This window comes from Lagopus leucura, unplaced genomic scaffold, assembly GCF_019238085.1.
Source record: "Lagopus leucura isolate 7727_CA_CO unplaced genomic scaffold, USGS_WTPT01 Super-Scaffold_100026, whole genome shotgun sequence".
In the NCBI taxonomy this organism is placed as follows: domain Eukaryota; kingdom Metazoa; phylum Chordata; class Aves; order Galliformes; family Phasianidae; genus Lagopus; species Lagopus leucura.
In genome coordinates this window covers 2,454,314-2,475,936 of record NW_024962277.1, presented here as the reverse complement: position 1 = coordinate 2,475,936, position 21,623 = coordinate 2,454,314, and the positions used below count along the sequence as shown (strand labels likewise).

Sequence of the window (21,623 nt, the reverse complement as noted above, 5' to 3'; positions counted from 1 at the left end):
CCATGAGCTATGAGGGGACAAACGCCCACCCGCATCCCGGGGTGATTTCATCTGTGATGAGTTATTATCTGTGATGTGTTAATAGTGGCCCTGCTGCACGCCACCCCGGGGGGGCGGGAGGTGGAGCTGGGGCAGGATAAGAGCCAGGGCTCAGCTCTGAGCAGGGCAAACCCCATCTGCCACCCCTACACCGTGAGAGCAGCAGGGGACGAGGACTGCAGGAAATGGTGAGGCTGCACCTCTGAGTGGTGCTTTGGGGGGATTTACCTGGGACATGGGTCACAGGGGTTGGATGCTTTCTGCCATCACTCACCACCCAGTTTCCAGCTCATCCAGCTGCCTCTGGCTGCGCACTCCGGTGCTTTCCAAAGGGTTTCACCCAGGAGGTGGAGTAGAGAATGAGGATGCTGGCTGCATTCCACTGCTTCCCTCTGGATTTTGCAGCCAGCCCCTAGAGCAGCGCAGGATCCCGCAGAGGAGGATGCTGAGGATGCCATGCACGTGGCCACGTCATGCTCTTGTCACCCTTCTGCTTATTTTGGGCAAATTGTCCCATCTGAGAGGGTAGCTTTTGGCCCACAGAGCTGAGGGGTGGCATTACCGGGGGGCAGCTTGGAGGCAGTGGTGGTTTGAGCCCCAGTCCCACGTCACACGTTCCTGATCAAAGGGCAGCTGTGGGGCGGGGAGCGGCTGCGGGAGGAGACACTGTGTTGTCCCCAAGCTGCCATCACCACCCCATCTCTATACTGCCACCACCCCCACGGGGTGTGAATGGGACAGGGCACACCAGGTGGGGGGTGATGCTAAGTGCTGCGCTCTGTTCCTGCAGGCTGTGCTGCTGCCCTTCCTGCTGCTGCCATGGGGCATGGTGCAGGGGCTGAGCCTCCAGAACAGCCCTGCTGTGCCCGGTGCACCCTGGCATGAAGGTGGCTGGGACAAGGAGGGCAGCAGCGGAGTAATGCTGGGGCTCCCTGGGGAGAAACATGGCCACGGCTCTGGGGATGGCTCTCAGCTGGATGGAACCACGCAGCTGCTACTGGAGAAGTCAGTGAGAGAAGTGTGGCCCTGGCTGCCAAACCCTGACACCAACAGAGCTGCTGCGGTAAAAAAGAGCAGCACAGCAAGAAAGGTGTCCCTGTCCCTTGATGTCCCCACACACATCCTGAGGATCCTGCTGGACTTGGCCCGGGAGAAGGAGCTGCAAGCCAAGGCAGCTGCCAATGCCGAGCTGATGGCACGCATTGGGCGCAGGAAGTGAGCACAACACGCACCATGGCCAAAGGACTTTGTGTGGCCACGGAGGCTGCTGGCAGTCGCTCCCTGCACCCAGCCGTGCAGGTGCAGGATTTAGCCCCGGACAGTCTGATCCTTGGCATGTGCTGCATAGATGGTGTGCACACAGCAGCTGTTGTTCTAACCTGACGTCAGCACTGTGGGAGCAAAGCCCCAGCCGAGACAGCCCTGGTGACACCGTGCCTGGTGCAGCGGAGTCTGTGTGGGCACGTCCTTGTCCCCAGTGCACCTCTGCTGATGTGCCCCAGAATTGCCCATGCATGCCTTCCGACCCCCAGTTTTCCATGTACCCTCTGTCGAGATGCTCTGTACACCATAAAGTTCACCCAGACCTATGAGCACTTTACAGGTGCAGCGTGTGGTGCCACTCAGCGCCGCCCCAAGGCTGCCACGCACCCCAAGATAAGGGCCGAGCGGGCAGCGTGCAGCCGCCCTGTACAAAGGGCAGGGCCAGGGCCGGGGCTGCTGCTGGGGCGGCTGGAGCCGGGTTGGATGGGGCCATGCTCTTTGAGGAGATCCTGGTGCAGGGTGAGCAAGAACGGTGTTGGGGTGGAAGTGTCGGGGTGACCCCACTGTGGGAGCGGTAATCTTGGGTGGGAAATGGAGCAAGGGGTGCCGGCCAGCTGCTGCCGTGCTGGGGTGAGCAGGGGGGTGAGGGGTCACAGCCCTGCCACGGGGACACGGGGGGGACAGCCGGGTGTCACTGGGATATCGATATGGGTTCGGTCCCATCCTCACTGCTGTGTCCACCCTACTGGTGTCCCCGGTGTCCCTGCTGCTGCCGGGTGCCACGTTGTCCCCTGCTGCCGCTGGTCCCGGGGTGTCCCTCCGCAGTTCCTCCCAGCAATCTCCAAGTGCCACCAGCTCCTCCGTACCCCCGGTCACGTTGTGTCCTCCTTGGTCCCTGAGTCCCGTGGTCCCGGCGTCTCCCATGCCGGTGACCCCTTCCCGCTGAACCCCGAGCCCCCAGCCGATCCCCGCCAACCCCGCCGTACGCGCCCCTCGCCCAGCGCCCACCCCCGCTACGCCCACCCCGCAGCCCCCCCAGCCCCGCCCCATTCCCTTCGCCAATCAGATCTCGCCCTTCTCCCCTCCACCTGTCAATCACTTCCGTCTCCATGGGCACCGCTCAGCGCCCCGCCCCATGGCCCCGTAGCCCCGCTCCTCGCGGCGGTGCCGGCAGTGACGTCACGGCGGGTCGTCCCGCGCCTGCGCAGTGCGGCGGCGGCAGTGACAGGCTGGCAGGAAGGGGCGGGCGGCGGCAGCGGGGCGGACGGGCTGTGCTCGGCTCGGCTGACGGACGGGCCTTTCACAGCCGCCGGCGGCGCCATGCTGAAGAAATTCGACAAGAAGGACGAGGAGTCGGGTGAGGGGCGGAGGGCGGCCAGGGGAGGGCGCGGGGGGAGCAGCGAGGAGTCCTGTGGGGGGGGGACCCGGCCGGGGCCGTGCCGCTGCTGTGCCTGTCCCGCTCGCGGCCGCGGCGCTCCGTTCCTCCGTCGCTGCGCGCGGCCGTCGCAGCGCGTTCTCCTCGCCGCAGCTGTCCGCTCTGGCCCCGCTGGTTTCGCGTGGAAGAACCCCGGCGCCGCCCCCGCCTCCCTAGGCTGTGAACGTGTCCCGGCTCCGCTGTCGGGATGGGCTCTGCCTGCTGGGATCCCGCCGCTCCGCTCCTCGCGTTGCCCCGTGTGCAGCCCTCGATGAGCTGTGGGCTGTCAGCGGTGCAGCCGGGGTCCGTTCCGCGGGGCTGCTGTGAGATCCGTGCAGATTGGTCTGATCTGTGGATCGGTGCAAATTGGTGCTGGCCTCCTGGTGCTGGGAGCTTTCCGGGGACGCTGCTTGCACTGCGCCTGGTTCCCCTTTTGTGATCGGAGGAGCGGTGAGGTGTGCTGTGTGATGCATTTCCAGATGCTCAGCGCTGCAAGAGGTGCGGAGGTGGTGCTGTCATTGATGGCCAACTTAGGGCTTGTAGGCTGCTTTAGAAAGGCTTTCTTTCAACCATTTTGTTCAAAAGCATTAGTAACTAAAACTAAACTAAAAGAGGGGAGGTGTAGACCATATCTACTAGCTAGAGATATCAGGGATAGGTTACACTGAGAGGGCAGTGAGGTGCTGGCACAGCTGCCTGGAGAGCCGTGGGTGCCCCATCCCTGGAGGTGCTCAAGGCCAGGCTGGATGTGGCCCTGGGCAGCTGAGCTGGTGCCTCGCTGAGTGGCTGACAGCCTTGTCTGAGTCAGGGAGTTGGAACTAAATGGTCTGTGATGCTCCTTCCAACCCAAGCCACACTGCGATTTTGGGATTGTAGATGTACTGTGCTGCTAGTAGGGCTTCTTTAACCATTTTCTTCAAGCACACTCAGATGCTTAGACCAGAAACACTTTGCTTTTTCCCCGTATTTTCTTCTCTTCCCAGATGCCATCAAAGCATCTGTGCTTTGCTCAGCCCCCTGCTGGATTTGCAAACAGCCTGTGTCAGCGCAGGGCACTGACCCTGAAATGAGTCAGGATGCAGATGGCTTTGCCTTTTATTGCAAAGGCTTTGGGCAGCAGTGTGCAATGCTTCTGGGGCAGGGCAGGTTGTGCTGGACCAATTCTAGAGCTCAGGCTTGTTAAGTTGCACTGGAAAAGGCTGTTTGTCCCAGAGCCAGGCTGAACATTGGTACTAATTACAGCCTGCTTATCAATAACTGACACTTTTGAGATGCTGTGGCTCAGAGATGCTTAGAAGGAGACAAGCTAATAGAGAGAATGCAGAACAATGATGCTTTTCTCTCAGATTATTTCATCCTTAATTAGTGAGTCGTTCATTGTTTAATATAATTTATTCTATTAAGAGGAACAATGAATGTTATTCTGTGTCCAGACTCTCTTATTTGCTGTCTTGTTCTCTTAATTGGTGATCGAGCCAAAGAATATTTACTGGTGGGTTCCTGATTGGTTTATAATGAAGGGGTAAAGCACTCCTGACTCTCCAGCCTGGCAAGCACTCTTTGTGTCTGTGACTCTAAGCTTTTGTTCCTCGAACTGTCATACTGATGCTCTACCTGTCAGCAACATCTTAGTCCTGGGACTGGAAGTGGTGCCCTGGGGCTCCTTACTTTACAGCTGATCAGACTCACGGCAAGTTACTTCTTGGTGGGTGATAAATCAAAGGATGTCCTGTCTGCTCTGCCTTCCCTAACTACTGGGGAATCATCCAATTAGTAATGCTTAATAAGAGGAGCACCGATTGTATGGTGTTCACAAAAAAGCTACCCAATAAATGCTGGGCTTACCTTTAAATTGTAGGTGTGTTTTGAGAGTTGCTTTCCCATGGCAGAATCCCTGGACTTCCTTTGTCTTTGTTTTGCAGGTGGTGGTTCCAACCCATTCCAGCACCTGGAGAAGAGCGCAGTCCTGCAAGAGGTATATCCTTAGAAGCTGCCCTTTCTGGGTTGGGGTGTCCCCAACTCCTGAGTAGATCAGTGAGGAATTTTAGTGGGGAAGCAGGGCTTTGTTGTGGTCCTACTGGCACCTGAAGTACGGCAATGCCCCCACTAGTTCTTGTTTTATTGCTGGAGGGAAGAAGGGAGAGGGCTGAAATGATCTCTGTAACGAAATAGACTCTAAATGGTGAGTAGTAATATAGAATGTGACTTTCTGGAAAGGTCACCTTAGAACAGAAAAGTTGGGAAATCGGCTTTGAACACCCTGAGCTTGTAGATTTCAAAGCCAGAGAGCAGGCTGTGTGTGGTTATTGAACAGACTCTGATTTTACTCTGAAATAAAACCCTTTTTGTTTGACATCAGACAAACTTCTCAGTCCCCAGACCCTGTTATTTCAGCGTTATCTGTTCGTTTGCCATATGATGGATGGTGTTGGTTCCTGTTAGCCTTGCAGGCTGTCAGAAGGGTGGTATTTTAGCTAGCACACGATCCAAGCTTGTGTGGGTGAAAGTATGAGGAGGATTTAACCCTTAAACTTTCATTGTGCTTGCATTTGCAGTCTCAGGATGAGACTGTAGAACCATCTGCTTAAAAGGGGGCCTTGCTTAGCAGGAATTGGAGGGAATCTTATCCAAAGTCATTAAGTGCATTTTGCCATACCTCACCAACAGTTTGTTGTTTATATCAGGCTAGGGAGGGCAGTGTTTATTAGGGAGTGTTGATATTAGCATCCTTGGCTGTGATTTGTTTTCAGGCACGTGTGTTTAATGAGACTCCCATAAACCCACGAAAATGTGCTCACATCCTCACCAAGATTCTGTACCTCATAAACCAGGTAAGGGACTAAAAATCAGCTGATACGTTCTTTAGATTCTTAGTTTTCCCTAGCTAAGCTTTATCTTCTGAATAGTTTTATTGACTACATCCAATAAAAATATTTTAATTAGAACAGTTTTTGTGCTACTAAGCTTCTACTTGCCTTCTTAGTGTCTAAAAACGTTCTGTGGGGTAGAGAGGGTAGGAGCAGCTAAATATGAAGAGATTGATGTCTGTGATTTATTATTACTTGGAAGCTGTAAGCCTGCAGCTCTTTGATGCCAGAGACAGTTGTTACTCCAGGCCCTTGGGTCTCTGAAGCTGCGTGCAATAAGGTTCAGCTTTGTAAAGGTATTTACCCATCTTGTGGGGTTTCCCTTCCCTAGGGTCTCTGTGCACCATTATATGCAGTGGCTGTAGCTGGCTGACTAGCTGTGGTGCTTATAGGAAGCTTGGCATAAGCTTTTCTTACACAAGTCATGGAGTTGTTCCAACCTGTTCTGCACCCCTAAAGAATCTGTCTTGTCACAAGTTTTTGGTTTTTTTTTGTAACCTGATAAATCATGCTGTCATCTACATTGACAGGTAAGCAACGTTCAGCCATGGCTGGGGGCTTTCTCAGGCAGGACTTTACTCTGTTCAAGTACACTGAAGGAGATCTGCCTTCTCTCAACCACACAAGCCTGTTCTCCTTATATATGAGACTGAGCCTTGCACCTGCAGCAGGACAGATCTGGTTGTGTTAACTGTGATTTCCTTTCTTCTTTTCAAACTTCTAGGGGGAGCACCTTGGTGTCATGGAAGCTACCGAATCCTTCTTTGCCATGACAAAGCTGTTTCAGTCCAACGATGTAAGTCAGTTTATTGTTTTCTGCTGTATTTATCCAGTGAGACGAGTTGTCAGCAGTGTCTTTTTCAGCCTCAAGGTGTCATTTTATGTAATCAGCCTGCCTGGAGCTACTGGTCTAAGTGGAAATAGTAGGATGAAAGTTTAGAAACAGATCAGCTTCACTACCTTGCTCTTGTAGCAGCTAAACTAAAGCAGTCTTTGTTCCTGAAACATAGATTCTTCCTCTGAACTGCTATCTAACTCTTTAGGTGTTGCACCCACCCAAGTTTGACCACATACATTGGTCAAATGTATAATCAGATATGCTATGGTTTGTGCCCAGTAATAAAAGATCCTGCTTCCTGCTGAGAGCAGACTGTTACCTGGAGGAGGCCAGGAATTAGCACCTGCCCACAGAGGTATTACCATCACTAGTAGTCCCCTAAACTACAAAGCATTGAAACTGTGAGATGAGCTTAGAAATTCTCAGTCTCTGGGGATGCAAATTGCTTTTTTTTCTTGCTTTTGAGTTAATGAGTTGCCCCCAGCTTTTGATTTTAAGATTTCTGCCTCGTTCATGTAAACAACAAGTAAAAGATGAAACTGTAGATGTAGGTAAATCTGGTAGTCCTGTGGCTTCATCCTAAGGCTGAGGGATTTAGAAGAGGAAGGGCTGCTTTGTTAATGAATGTGATTATTATTATTATTATTTTTCTTACATTGGGCACTGTGGCTCTCTGGGAGCACCATTTTGTTTATTTTCACAATAAAGTCATGGAAGCAGGAAAAATGGAGATCTCTTCATACTTGGGGCCCTCTCTGCTGATGTCTGTCTGTCTTCTCTTCTTGTTAGCCAACTCTTCGCAGGATGTGCTACCTGACTATCAAAGAGATGTCTTCTATTGCAGAAGATGTCATCATTGTTACTAGCAGGTCAGTCGGTTTGGTTTTGCTATTACTACATTCATGCATTCTCCAATAATACTTTTCCAGCCTCTTGGAGATAACTCTCGTCTCTGAGCACTGTGAAGACAAGGAATGTTCTTGGTGAAGAAAAAATGTCCTCCTTTGAAAGAGGCTATTCAAATACAGATGTTGAACTCTTAGTGATGCATTTGAAGTGTGCTATGTGCCCATAGCCCATGCTGCTGAGTGTTTGAATTGTCATTTTTGGTTACATGATGTGGCAGTGCTGATGTATTTTCCTCTATTGCAAGCGGATCTCCTCCTGCCTTCCCACTCCGGTGGGACTTGCTTAAGACCTGCACTTGCCTGCTTGCCATTCAGCTATGCTCTTGTCTGCCCGCTGCTCTGTGGGCTCTCTGCACGCACCAAGGAGCTGCTGGCTCAAGAGTGCAGTATTGAGGGCTTCCTATTTCCAACCAGCTTAACCAAAGACATGACTGGGAAGGATGACAATTACCGAGGCCCTGCTGTGAGAGCACTCTGTCAAATCACTGATGTAAGTGCAGCTTTTTCCTTTGGGGCAGCCCTACACTGTTTACCCCAACCCGTTGCATCTCCTCTATCACACTCCTCACGGGTTTTCCATATCAGCTGTTGTCTCCTTCTCCCTGCAGAGCACCATGCTGCAGGCCATCGAGCGCTACATGAAACAGGCTATTGTTGACAAAGTGCCAAGTGTGTCAAGCTCTGCTCTGGTGTCCTCCTTGGTAGGTGTGCCTGCGGGGTGGGCCTGAGGAGCAGTGCAGCTGAGGAGCACTTGTCTGTGGTGGGACTGGACATCTTGGTAGTGTCGTATTGCAGCTGTCTTTTGATAGAGGATACATGAGAAAGAAGAGAGGAGAAGGGGAAAAAGAACACTATTTTTCAGTGTAATACAATTGGATTACAGATTGTTTCAAAGTAATTTGATTCTGGAGACTTATTGCACCATTAGAAAGCAGCACATCTTTCCTCCGTCTCTGAAGTGCTTGGAACTGTCTGGGTGAAGGCATTGTCAGGACCAAGATGTGCTAGTGCAGAGGAAGGAACCTTGACCAGGGGTTGCCTGTGCTGCATGTAGTAAAAACAGTACAGTGGTCATGAGAGCCTTTAATCTCTTCAGTTTATTAAGTTATTTGTGGCTGAATGCATCTTTGGGAGAATAAATGACCAGCTTAGGGGTGCAGATGCTTCTGATGCTTATTTCTCATGGGCATCCTATTAAAAACCAACCTTACAGATTTAGCAGCGTTAGGGTTTAAAGTGGGATGTGAGTCAGTATCCAGTGGTGTGATATTTGTCAGGCACTATGGCAGAGATGCTGGTGGTGCCACGCTCACAATAGCGTATATGAGTGCTAAAAGTAGCCTGAAGAACTTTAGGCTGTTGAATCCTTGTTGGAGATTGTAGACAAGTGAGGGGATTTATGTGTAATATGCAGCACAGTCAAACTTTAACCATGGTGCGAACGCTGCAGCATTATTTCTTGTCAAACTGTTTCCTTTGTCCTCTGCTTGCTAATATTGATAAACGAGCCAGGAGACTTCCAGCAGGGTAGAGCGTCGCTTTTGCTATTCCCACCTTTGTGAAGGGAGGACTCTGTGGGAGGTGTTCAGCCTCTTGAGGCCTCAGTCAACAAGGCCGGGTCTCTGCATCCCAGTCCTCAGCTGTTACAAGTCGCTGCCTCCAGCGCCCTCATGAGGAGAGCTTGTTTCTTCTTCACACGGGAGGTGATTCTCAGAACTTCCTCCATCCTTCTCTCATGGGTTCTCTGTGGTTTTGTCTCTACCAGCACCTGCTGAAGACCAGTTTTGATGTGGTAAAACGCTGGGTGAACGAGGCTCAGGAAGCAGCTTCCAGTGACAATATCATGGTACAGGTAGGAAGCCCAGTGGCAACATGGGGAATTACAAGCAGCTGCTGGGAGCAGAGCAGACTATTGGTGCTCAGCTGGACACACCGGGCCACAGAGGGGATAGAAGTATCAAGAGCTCAGTGTGGTTTTGTTTCCTGGAACAGTATCATGCTCTGGGCTTGCTCTACCATGTGCGGAAGAATGATCGCCTGGCAGTCAACAAGATGCTCAGCAAGTTCACACGCCATGGCCTCAAGTCACCATTTGCTTACTGCATGATGATCCGAGTAGCCAGCAAGCTGCTGGAAGAGGAGGCAGGCAGGTGAGGAGGCTCCTTTCCCTGTGGGAAGAATTTGCTCAGGTCCTGCTTCCGTCTCCTCTTGCGGGATTGCTTGTTGTCTGATGAGAGCAGTTATTTCTGCTCTTTGAAGAGTAGTGTGCAACTTCTAACCGTTAATTGCTAGTTAAAAGGTAGCAGAGAAAATAACAGGATGCTTTCATGTTATGGAATTGCTTCTGCAAGTCTTGTTTCACGTGCAAGCACCTACACAGACACTTTGTTGTTTTTCTTTCTAGTTTTGTGTAGCTGTTCTTTATCAAGATGCTGTTTCATTTTCTCTGTCTTCTACTTGGCTAGCATATGCGTGCTTTGTCTTCCAGGAGGATGAGATTTGTGATATGTATGGTGAGCATTGTGTAGGAGCTAAGGGAGATTCCAGTTATTGTCAATATTCCAGTTATTATCCAGAGATTGTCAGCTCAGAAGAGAGCCAAGCATGCTGGAAGTACAGTGTAATGACCTCTGCACAATCTGAGGACAGTGGTTTTATGGCTGCTGTTACCTTTCTGCAGGCAATGGACTTGTCCTGTTCTGCTGCTGGACTCTTCATTTCTGCTAGCATCTTTGTTTTCATTTCTTCTTGGGATTTTTTTTGTCCCTTAGCCGCGATAGCCCCCTGTTTGACTTCATTGAGAGCTGCCTAAGAAACAAACATGAGATGGTGGTCTACGAAGCTGCTTCTGCCATTGTTAACCTTCCCAACTGCACTGCCAAAGAGCTGGCACCAGCTGTCTCAGGTAATTGTGATGCTCATGGCAGTGGCGAGGGAGTTCTAGGCCTACATGATTGTGCCTGCTGTTTACCCTAAGAAATGAGGACCTTGTACAGTTTTGGGGCTTGTGTTGGTGCTGTTCTCCTGTAGAGAGGACAGTGGGTGAGAGCTGGCTGTCAGCAGAGGTGTGGCAAAGGGAACAGGGAGGAGAGGAAAGAACCTACTAAATCCAGTTGCTTCTTAAGCACTCTTTTAGCTGTCTTATGCTTGTATGTCACACGTCTCTTCATTGAATCTCATGCTATAGGTAGGAAGTGCTTTTCAATAATGGATTGCCTAACATCTGCTTTTGTTGGTTTTCCTGCCTTGCAGTTTTGCAGCTGTTTTGCAGCTCCCCGAAAGCAGCACTGAGATACGCAGCTGTCCGTACCCTCAACAAGGTAGGAACTGGTTTCCAGGGTGCTATAATTGCATCTGCCAGGGCACAAGAAACTGACTTGAGAAAAGAAAGGGGCCAGGCTGGGTGGTGATTTTCTGTGAATAACATCCACCTTGGGTTACAGCCTGGCATTTCTTTGCTTACAAGAGGAATAAAAAGAACATTTTACAGGAGAAAAATTCAATCTTTTTCATAGCTCTGTGTTACTGTTCTTGCATGTTATTACTTTTCCCTTCTGAGCTTTCTGTGGTGAAGGGGCTCCTTGTATTACAGAGACAGAACCTGGTGCTTTTTGGCTGCTCCATGACAGTCTTTGCTCTAGCTTTTCCCTTGACTTTGTCAACTCTAAAAAGGAAAAGGAAAAAAAAAAAGTGGTGATACCTGTGCTTCCACTTGGAAAAGCTGTTGGTTAGGCTAGCTGAATTTTTGGTGGGAGTTAGTTTTCTTTGCAGAATCTGAACTGAAATTTATTGAAGAGAGTAAGGGAGGAAAAACTAAAGATCATTTATTATTACTGGCTTCTTCTCTTCTAGCAGTAGGTGTGATTCTGCAGGAGGAACGAGCTTGTTTCTTACACCTTGGCTGAATAGCTTGCTTGGGATGACCCTCGTGTACAATCTGTAGCATTTACTTTAAAATGAAGGGGGTGAGAGCTTTTAGAGCAGTCTATTGAAAAGGATCAGTTTGCAATAACCACAGTGGCTTTTCCGCTTTTTGTCATCTTCTGTAGGTGGCCATGAAGCACCCATCTGCTGTGACCGCCTGTAACTTGGACCTGGAGAACCTTGTGACAGACTCCAACCGCAGCATAGCCACCCTGGCCATCACCACACTGCTGAAAACTGGCAGTGAGAGCAGCATCGACCGGCTCATGAAACAGATCTCCTCTTTCATGTCAGAAATCTCAGATGAATTCAAAGTAAGGAGGTGGGAAAATGGGGGAATCACAGATTCCTTAAGGAACCCCTTAGTCTTTGTCCATGTCTGTGTGTGTACTCCCAACACCTGGGTTAAGCTCTTTCCAGCAGCTAGGCTGCATCATTTTTGCAAGACAGAATCTGATGCTATCAGCTTCAGTCAGGCCTTAGTCATACAGTACTCATCTCCAGAGTCAAATGCCCTCTTCTAGGGAGAAGCCTTTTGATTAGTAAGTCTCTCTTTTTTGAATCCAGCAAGCATGGCCTTCTGCTAGGGGCTGACCAGCACATTAAAATCTGTCTCCTCCTCTAATTTCTAGGTTAGTATCCTCCTGGAACTCTGTTTGTTGAATAAATAAAGGCAAAATCATAGCTTCCACACCGGAGACCAGCACCAAATGGACACAGTTCAACTATTTATATTCCTGCCCAATGAGACTGTCCTCCTTCTGACTTGCCCCTTTTTCCTCCAGGTTGTAGTGGTGCAAGCCATCAATGCACTGTGTCAGAAGTACCCTCGCAAACACGCTGTCCTCATGAACTTTCTCTTCACTATGCTGCGGGAAGAGGTGAGTTTGCAGGGCAACTGGTTGTTGTTCTTTGTTGTGTTGTCAGAGATTTAGGGACTCTGAGTGCATAATAGCACACGTACAATAGGAGAGGTCAGACAGAAGCTTTACTGGGAGCATATTAGTAATTTTACTTCCATGGTACATATGAATTGCAGGACTGCACAGCAGTTCCTGTGAGAATCAGTTCTGCTGATAATGCCATGTAATGAGAGCCTTTTCCTGCCATAAGAGCTTGCAGTCTGACAGAAATGACTGCTGGCATATTTTCAGCATGGTTTTCACTCTTTGACTTTTCTGGGGGCTTACTCTCAGGGCAAACGCAGGCGACAGCAGATCTGTTGGCAGACCATAGATGTTTCACATTTGGACCAGCTTTATATTTGGACAGCAAGTTTCAAGAAGTTTTGTCCTGTACAAAAAGATTAAGTAGCAACGTACTGACTACTTGGGATCACTTTTGTTCTGTTCTCTGTGCTGTTGCAGTGACAGGTTCGTGAGTACCTGTAACCATTCTCTGCGTTCAGTCTGACAGTTTGCAGGAAGGCAGCTTTATGGAGCAGAGGCTTGCTGAGGCTTATTTCTAAATGAGTTAACATGCCTGCCACACAGCTGGCACCGCTGCTTGCTCTGACATCACCTGCCAATTACAACCTCTTGTTCGGGAACAAACCGAAGGCTCTCATTTTACTCCTGTGAAAAATGGACCGTGCTACATTCCCAGATTTTCTGTGGGTGGATGGCATCGTTACGAATGTGGTTTTGTAGTTCAAACCATTTTGTTTAACAGGTGTCCTCAAGCCCAGGTAGCTACAGAAAGATCCCCCCCAAACGCACAGAACTATGCATGTAATTGGCAGAGGATAATGTGCAGTTTAATCCTGTGGTTCTTACTGAGGACACAAGTAAATAATGCCTGAAGATAACTGAGTGCTAATGGCATGTCAGGTTATGGGGTGTGCCTGGGGAGGTATTGATTGCCTGTCTTCCCACACTAATAGGGCCATTTGCTGCACCCTGCTGTGGCAGATATGATCCTTAATATACTTCTTGTGTGATTCATCCTCAGATGTCTGGTGCTAAAGAGAAGGCTGATTTTTTTTTTTTTCTCCTCCCACATGGCTGTTTTTTATGCACTAATTCTAACAGCAGAGGATTTTAAATGAGCTGTAAGCCCTTCTGGCTGATGGATTCTGTTTCTCTCTCTAGGATTTGTTGTTTTTTTTCTTGACTACAGCTATTCTGAAGGATGTGGCGAGAGAGGTTGAGTATTAACTGGTCCTCTGAGATTAAAGAGGGTCAAAAGAGGTGGGCAGCATTACTGCCCTTCACCTTTCAAGCACAGATTTAAAGCATTGTGAGTGAGTGACCTTTTCAAAGGAAATTCTTTCCTGCCTGACTAATTCAGAATGTCTGACGTGCTTTGAGCTTTCCAGCTGAGAAGTTCCCTTTTTTCCCTAGGGTGGCTTTGAATACAAGCGAGCCATTGTGGACTGCATCATCAGCATCATTGAGGAAAACTCAGAGAGCAAAGAAACTGGCCTGTCTCACCTCTGTGAATTCATTGAGGACTGCGAGTTCACTGTGCTGGCTACACGTATCCTCCACCTCTTGGGCCAAGAAGGGCCTAAAACCAATAACCCCTCCAAATACATTCGCTTCATCTACAACAGGGTTGTCCTGGAGCATGAAGAAGTCCGGGCAGGTAAGATACAGACCTGGAAAGCTGTCCTTTGATACACTGTCAAGGAAACATAGTGTACAAACGCCTCTTTTTTGTGGATTGTGATTTGCTATCACAATCTGCAGCTGAGAAACAGGAGATGATACAAAGACCCCATGGAAATAGACAGAGGTCTTCAGGCACTTTGCTAATACATCTGCTTCTCTCTGGTTAGAGTAATGCTGTCTGTTAGGTGTAGAGTCTCTGATGTGTCATTTGAACGCAGCTGGGGGATGGAGGAAACTTCAGGTGATTTCTTTGTATCCCAATTCTTTTTTTATCACTTGTGTTACAGGTGCTGTGAGTGCCCTGGCCAAGTTTGGAGCCCAGAATGAGGAGATGTTACCCAGTATCTTGGTGTTACTGAAAAGGTGAGCGTCATGGACAGACAGGCTATTTGAAGACCCTGGGCAGAGTGAGGATTCTAGTAGTTATAATTAAGCTTAATTATTACATAATAAGTTATAACATTAGAATGTAATATTGTATAATTTATTATATATGATTAACCTGGATCGATTCGCATGGCCTTGTGCTGATGCACGTTTTCTTCTTTCTTCTCAGATGTGTGATGGATGATGACAACGAAGTGAGAGACAGAGCCACGTTCTACCTGAATGTTCTGGAGCAAAAACAGAAAGCCCTCAATGCTGGCTACATCCTGAATGGTAAAACAGAAGGTCCTCAAAACAGGACTGCAGCTCTCCTGGTTTAATACATGACAAAGAGATGGCGTTATCTGCGGTCTCAGGGGCTTCTTCCTTCTGTCCCCAGGTCTAACAGTGTCCATCCCTGGTCTGGAGAGGGCTCTGCATCAGTACACCCTGGAGCCCTCCGAAAAACCCTTTGATTTGAGATCTGTTCCTTTGGCAACAGCTCCTGTCATAGAGCAAAGAGCAGGTGAGAATCAGTCTGCTGTGCGCTGATCTGAATTGCTGACAGTTCCCTAGCAGATCCAGCCCTTGATCTGTATTGGCCTTGCTGGGAATTGCTGAGAATCCATCCTCTTCAAATTTTATGGGATTATATCTTCTGTAAAGACAAAGGCCAGCAAATTTTGTTACTCCCACTTCAGTGTTTCAGTTAGTCCAACTGCTAATAGTAGTAATTGTTTGAATTGCAGTAGCTTCAATGAGGATTACAAAAGGTATTTAGGAAACTAAAAACGGGTGTCTGCTCTATAGCAAGATGAGAAATGAGCTCTCCTTTACTTAGTCAATGATCAGTTTTCTGATTTAGTTACTATTCCTGGTTGCATCTGGTTGCTTTCATTGTTTGTTTGTTTTTTTCCCCTTGCAGAAAATGCCCCTGTTGCTGTAGCCAAACAGCCAGAGAAAGTGGCAGCAACACGGCAAGAAATATTCCAAGGTAAACTGATGCAAGGCCTCTCCTACACCTGCATGTGAGAACTGTGTAGCCTCTTCTAGCTGAGCCTGCCTATCCACTCCAGTTTTTCTCCACCTCCCCTCAAAGAGTGGCATGGGGCATCCGAATCAGTTGTTTGCTCTTGGGGATGCTTGCAGTAGATGGCAGGTGTAGACAAAAGGAAAGTGAGACTGCCTTTAATGGAGAATGCTGTGGCTGCTCCGTGGATGACTACTTGCTGCAGCAGCTTCCAGCTGTTTAACTGAAGGCTTTGAAAAAGTTACCACTTTACTGTGGCTGGGGAAAGCAATTGTTTCTACATCCTCTGTTTCAGAGCAACTGGGAGCGATCCCAGAGTTCCGAGGACTGGGCCCACTCTTCAGGTCTTCCCCAGAGCCTGTTGCCCTAACAGAGCTGGAAACAGAGTATGTGGTTCGTTGCACCAAGCACACATTTGTCAGCCACATGGTGTTCCAGGTGAGTAGCTATGGCGTGTGGTGCCAAAAGAGGATTGGAAAATAAGCTCCTGACCAGTAAAAACTTCTCTGGGAAGAAATAGCTCAAGAATATCTGTGTTCAGAATTCATCAGTGTAGTGGGTCCTTTGTTTCTCACCCAGGGCAGCAGAGCCTCAGGAAAAAAAGATAAATTAGTGTGCGTGTGGTTTTGTCTGAACAATGCATATGTGTGCAATCAAAGTGACAATAGGGCAGGCACTAGGTGGGGCTGTTCTCATGGAGAGCTGGCAAGGGGAACGGTGTTGTTTCCTCAGGATCCCCAGGCACATGCTTGGAACATGGAAGAGTGAAGCCTGCCCTCTCTGGGAGGCTGAAAATGTTACCTGACAGGATGGGAGAGGATTCTTAATCACCTGCATTTTGTTTTAGCCATTTTATTATAGGTGCTTATTTTGGTGAGTCTTGGCCTTAGCTGGATCACCCTCCTGCTGCATGGGAGTTGTTCAGTCAATGTGCCAGCCTCTTTACCTGGCCCTCAGGGAGTTCAAGCAAGTCTTGTGCTATCTTATGAGCAGCAATGTTTTGTTCGTAGCCAATTTCTTCCTCAAAAGCTCAGGACTGCTCACACAGTCCTCAGAGGAGTTAATCTTTGTTTCTATTGTTTGCTTGCCAGAAACAACTGTATGAAGTTGACTGATTTGTCACTGCAGCCAGTTCAAAGTGTAAACACCAAGTTTAGATCTGCTGAAATCATTGTGTCATTTCCTTTTAAAAAAAAAATATATATATATATATATAATTTTTTTTAATATATATATTATAAAAAATATGAAAATAAATTAGCGGAGCACTGGAGTCCCCTGAAAGTTTTTAGCTTCTCCCCTAAAACATTTGGATGCCAGTTCCTCTGAGACTAAATGGAAGCATGAACCCTGTGATAGCCAGGCTCCCTACTGAGGCAGAGGCACTTCGCAAGTTAACAGCATGCTCCCACTATGTGTGAAGTGAATCTGCTATTACATGTATAGCTGAGAGCTTCAAGCTGTCTTTGTTCTCTCCTTCCCTGCTCAGTTTGACTGTACCAACACCCTGAATGATCAGATCCTGGAGAATGTTACTGTGCAGATGGAGCCAACAGAGGGGTATGAGGTCATTGGCTACATACCTGCCAAAAGCCTGGTGTACAACCAGCCAGGCACCTGCTACACTCTGGTGGCGCTGTCTGAAGAGGATCCAACAGCAGGTAAACAGTTTGTGCTCTGTTTTCCCTGATATTCCCCCAAATTAAGCATACCGTACTGCTCACGCCCACATGCATTCTACCTTGCAGATATTTATGGAATATGTGTGGGTGCATCCCTGAGTGATGCCAAGCATGACTTCTCCTCGCTGCTTGAGGGCTGTCAGGCCTTCCTTCTCCTCCTGGTTCCCTTGTGCTAAAGCATCGTAGGGTTGGGCTGGGGGAACTGGCAGATGAGCATTCAGATCTCTGCTTAGATGTCTTTGTTGCACCCTGGCTTGTCCTTTAGCCTGCTCTTCTTTGTGTTAACACGTGGGGAGGCAAATAGTGGTCTGCCTGGCTGTGATGTGCTGTGAGTGCACAGAGTTCTTAAGGAGTAGTTCAGACAAATGGCCAGAATTCCAACAATGCCTATTGGAGCAGGATGTTCCCTCGTTTGTCACTGTCTAGAATATAAACCAGGCTCAACCTGTGCTCTGACCACCCTGGTTTGTCCTGAGGCTGCTCACCTGTGTGTTGCTGTCCTTCATGCAGCAGTGCCTATCTTCAGAGATGAGTCACAGCTTCCTCTCCCAGCTGAGTGATATTAATCATCTGCTGTGCTGCAGTGCAAGGTGTTTTCTTTTCCAAGGTGCATGAACTGATCCCTAGATAAGGGTCTCACCTCCTTCACAAGAGGTTGATGGGACACGCTTAGTTTGTATTCCCAACACAACTTGATATTCATGAGTAACGGGACTTGATGTGAAGATTATGGTGCAGCCATCGGGAGTCTGCATTTATCACTGTTTGCTGGCCTCAGTGTTACAAATAAGTGCTTTGTCCTTGAGAGAGAGATGCTGTCAGCATGCTTTCTAGGTCATGTGCTAAGCCTGTGCTGCTGACTGGGAGGGGGAGAACCAACCTGCCCCAAGTTTCCTATCCCTGTTCTCCTGCTGAGGAGTGGATCTGGTGGTAATGAATTGCCTTTGCCTCCCCTGCCTGCAGTGGCCTGCACGTTCAGCTGCATGATGAAATTCACTGTCAAGGACTGTGATCCAAACACGGGTGAGACAGACGACGAGGGTTACGAGGATGAATATGTGGTAAGGAGCTGGGCATGTGCCACGTCACGGGAACTGCAGTTGTCTTGAGGGATGTTGTGATCTGTACCCAGTAACTTGCCATGCAAGCAATTATGTGCCCCCTGACACTGCTGCAGGCACAATGACAAGAAGAGAGGCATCTTGCTACGTCTGTGGTGTCTGTCCCAAAATGTAAGATGTGGGTTTGGAGAGCTTATTTGTCTCATTTGGAGCATCTTCCTGCTGCTCTCCAGGAAGACCCCTGGAAGTGCAGGGTACTTGCATTTTGAGAGGCAGTGGTGTGTCCTCTGGGCTTGGTTGGCTGTTCTCTGGGCTCCAGCAGTGGCATGGGCAGTTCTGTGGAGGCAGAAGGCTGTTGGCCATCTCTTTTTCCTGCCAGCACTGCTCCCTGTGGTTAATTACCAGTGGCCTGTCTGATACAGGAAGGCTGCCATCCTTGCTCTTCTTCTGGTATTACCTCCTTAGCACTGAGACTGATGAAAGCACTGGTGCTGTGAAATCCTGTCTCCTGGCTGTTTTACCACACAGGAAGAAGCTAAACTCATGCTTGGTCAGAAACTGGAACTGCCTCACAGAGGGTGGTGTTTTCTCTCCAGAAATGAAGGGTTGCTGTGACATGGATTCAGCTTTGCCCTGCTAGCTTCAGAAGCTGTTTTCTGTGTTGCCTGTCACTGTTGTGAATCTGATTAGGGGAACTGCTGTGCAGTGAGTCAGTGAGGACATGGCGTCCTCCCAGAAGGAGTGGGGAGGGATTTTTCCAAAGGAACGTGTAAGGCTGACCCCTCTGCCTGCTTCCCACCAGGCACCAGAGCATCAGAGTGATATTTAAACAAACCCTTCCATCTGTTTCAACGAGATTCAAGGGGAGATTCTTTCCTGCAGTGATTGTTGAAGTGAACGCAGGCTGGTGTCAGGACAGTTCTGGCACTGACTGCTCTTAGATATGTGCTCCAGAGGGATCAACCCAGTTGTTCCTGGCACAGACGTAGTCACAGCAGCAGTTCAGCTATCCTGGCATGCAGCCTTATGTGACAGCAAGCATCTGACAGTGTCTCACGGTACTCTACCAGCCTACAAAACGAGAGGCCAGAAAGGCAAAATACAAACTTATGTGCGTTCCAGGGAAGCAGATGGTACACCAGTGTGGGCACCAGCAGCTTTTTTGTTTTGTTTTGTCCACTGCTCTGGCTGTTTGCCCAGTGCTCTGATCCTTGTCAGGCCAGGGGCTGTGCTCAGGTTGGGAACCTCCTCTGTGAGCCCTGGAAGTGGCATAGCTTATCTTCCCAGGACAAGCAGCTGCTCAACTAATTGTTCTTTGCTTGAGCAAACTAGGAGGGACAGAACTTGTTCTGACATATTCCTGAGTATAAGTGAAAGCTTGTCTCCTGGGTCCATCTGATCTCAGGGAATCCAGTCTAAAGCTCACTCTGAAGAGGGCAAGGTAAGTAACGACCATGTTTCACTTGGACTTCTTCTTACTACTAGCTTGAAGATCTTGAGGTAACGGTGGCTGATCACATCCAGCGAGTTCTGAAGCCCAACTTCGGAGCTGCCTGGGATGAAGTGGGTGATGAGTATGAAAAGGAAGAAACCTTTACTTTATCTGCTATTAAAACCCTTGAAGGTAAGGGGATGTCTGAACCCAGTAGGGCTCTTAACGTTTCTCTCCATCGAGCAAAGACAGGAGGTGCAATGTGGCTGGTGTTAGATCTCTCTTGGAAAAGCAGACAGGATAAAAACCCTTCACAAGTAATTTCACTGCAGCTGTTACATGAAGACCTTTGGTGAATGTGAAAACAAGTTTGTTGAGACCTGAACTAAGAAATGAGTATTCTGGACCCTATGGAGACCAGGCTGGATTGTGGGAAGCAGGAGAACATCTCGCTTTGCTTTCATGCTCTCCCCTCCCAAACAGACCATAGCTCAGCTGTGAGCTCCCATTTTCCTTCTGTGAAAGGAGTTGTTCTGACCTTGGAGACTCAGCAGGTGCAAATAGAAGACGTGAGGTGGGTGGGCAGGCTCACGGAGCAAAGCCTTCTTGCCTTTCACCATGTGTTCAAGATCCAGCTTATTGCTGTAAAAATGTGGTCCTTTTGACCTAGCTACAGGACAAGGGCACCTGTTTATGTCTGTTCTTCCTTGCACAGCACCTTGGGTTTGAAGTACCTTCCCTAAGGCTTTTTCAAATTCCTCCTTGACCTCTCTCTCCTGCAAGGTGTATTCTTCCTTCTGCATTTGTCCCAGAGAAGCAAGCTTGCTGACAGGGCTGTGCAGCTCACGTGCAGCCAGCTGCGCTCTCCTGCCGCCTGACTCATTCACTCTCCTGTTCTCGTTGAGCTGGCACCTTGGCTGCACCAAAGAACAGAACTGCAGCGTGGTGCAGGCTTTTTTCTCTTTTTTTGCTTGTGTGTGTTGCTTCTGCCTCTCCAATGGCTTTTTAAAGCACAGCAGCCACCGGTGTTATGCCCCCCTCAGGACAAGGGACATCAACTGTGACATGCGAGGAGGGCTTTCATCACTCTGTGTCAAGGCTCCTTGTCCTTGTCAAGGCATCTGTGATGCAGAGCCTGTTCTCCTTTTTCTTAACAGAGGCAGTTAGTAATATTGTGAAGTTCCTGGGGATGCAGCCCTGCGAGCGATCGGATAAAGTGCCAGATAACAAGAACTCTCACACGCTGTACCTGGCAGGTGAGCTGTGCCATCGGGTCTCTGCTGAAACAGTGGCTCTGCAAGGTTGAAAATCCGAGCTTGTGCTGTGCTCACTGAGCCCTGCGTGGGATTTGGATGTAGGGCAACTGGTATTGGAATGGGGGGGGGGGAAGGCTTTGGTGGGGAGAAGCTGGGATGAGCTGAGACTCAGCTGGATGGCACTTGCTGCCTTGGTTATCTGCAGCATTCTGTTCTGGAAGGACCTTGAAGGGAGAAGCGTGGTACTCTGCCCAGCCAGTGGCTGTGTGCTGAAGGGTGGTGGGAATTAATGGAGTGGTCGGATCTCTTCTCAGCTGGAATTTATTTTAAACTGAATTTTCACGAGGTCTTTGTATTGCGGGTGTCCCAGGTAGGTCGTGGTGAAGGACAGATGCCATGTGGGGTCCCTTCTAACCCGCTGCCTCCTTCCTCCTGCTGCCTTCCAGGTGTGTTCCGGGGCGGCCACGACCTGCTGCTGCGGGCTCGCCTGCTGCTGACGGACACGGTGACGATGCAGGTCACGGCCCGCAGCACGGAGGAGCTCCCGGTGGATGTGATCATGGCCTCTGTGGGCTGAGCGCTGCTCGCTGTAAGGGCGCTGCTTCCTCTGCCACTGGGATCATAAGGGATCACGTTCGCTGCAGCAGCTTCTTCAATACAACGGGGACCTGGATTTGGGGTTCTGTGTAAAATAACGCTGTTTTTAAGCTCCGATTTTACGAAACGCTTTGCCCTGGGGGGCGGTTTCGAGCCCGGCTGTTCCCCCAGCCCCCAGCTCAGCACTTTCCCATCGTTCCTAGCTGACAATAAAGCCTCTCGTTGCTCCTCCTCCCTCTATCGAGGCGGGCTGCCGCTGCCTCCGGGCGTTTACTTCACCCCGCCCCTCCCGGCACCTCCTCCGCGGGGCGGAGCGGAGCGACGCGCTCCGGTG

At 49.3% G+C, this 21,623-nt stretch overlaps 2 protein-coding genes across 3 annotated transcripts; both read left to right on the top strand.

Annotated features, from left to right (window-relative positions):
• The first annotated feature begins 865 nt into the window (after positions 1-865).
• UCN2 (urocortin 2) lies at positions 866-1,619 on the top strand. The gene has a single exon (XM_042880518.1). It carries the CDS (start codon positions 866-868, stop codon positions 1,256-1,258), a length of 393 nt encoding a protein of 130 aa, XP_042736452.1. The 3' UTR covers positions 1,259-1,619.
• Positions 1,620-1,736: 117 nt separating this feature from the next.
• Positions 1,737-21,523, top strand: COPG1 (COPI coat complex subunit gamma 1). 2 transcript variants are annotated; one of them, XM_042880370.1, is made up of 25 exons: positions 1,786-1,821; positions 2,609-2,659; positions 4,639-4,691; positions 5,467-5,547; positions 6,308-6,379; positions 7,211-7,290; positions 7,744-7,819; positions 7,938-8,030; positions 9,095-9,181; positions 9,322-9,479; positions 10,101-10,234; positions 10,582-10,649; positions 11,379-11,567; positions 12,039-12,134; positions 13,596-13,839; positions 14,153-14,228; positions 14,422-14,525; positions 14,632-14,757; positions 15,157-15,225; positions 15,557-15,699; positions 16,751-16,922; positions 17,907-18,004; positions 19,490-19,628; positions 20,594-20,692; positions 21,139-21,523. In XM_042880370.1, exons 1-25 carry the CDS (start codon positions 1,794-1,796, stop codon positions 21,267-21,269), a joined length of 2,667 nt encoding a protein of 888 aa, XP_042736304.1. In that variant the 5' UTR covers positions 1,786-1,793; the 3' UTR covers positions 21,270-21,523. The 2 variants fall into 2 exon arrangements, with proteins under 2 accessions (XP_042736305.1, XP_042736304.1); XM_042880371.1 differs by lacking the exon at positions 2,609-2,659 and having other exon boundaries at positions 1,737-1,821.
• The last annotated feature ends 100 nt before the right edge of the window (positions 21,524-21,623 follow it).

What these genes read in the sequence shown, in the direction of transcription:
- COPG1 (XM_042880370.1), top strand. Translation starts at nt 1,794, where the DNA reads ATGCTCTTTGAGGAGATCCTGGTGCAGG. An exon ending in TCACTATGCTGCGGGAAGAG is followed by an intron (nt 12,135 to 13,595) that starts GTGAGTTTGCAG and finishes TTTTTTCCCTAG; the next exon opens with GGTGGCTTTGAATACAAGCG. An exon ending in TGTCATAGAGCAAAGAGCAG is followed by an intron (nt 14,758 to 15,156) that starts GTGAGAATCAGT and finishes TTCCCCTTGCAG; the next exon opens with AAAATGCCCCTGTTGCTGTA.
- UCN2 (XM_042880518.1), top strand. Translation starts at nt 866, where the DNA reads ATGGTGCAGGGGCTGAGCCTCCAGAACAGCCCTGCTGTGCCCGGTGCA.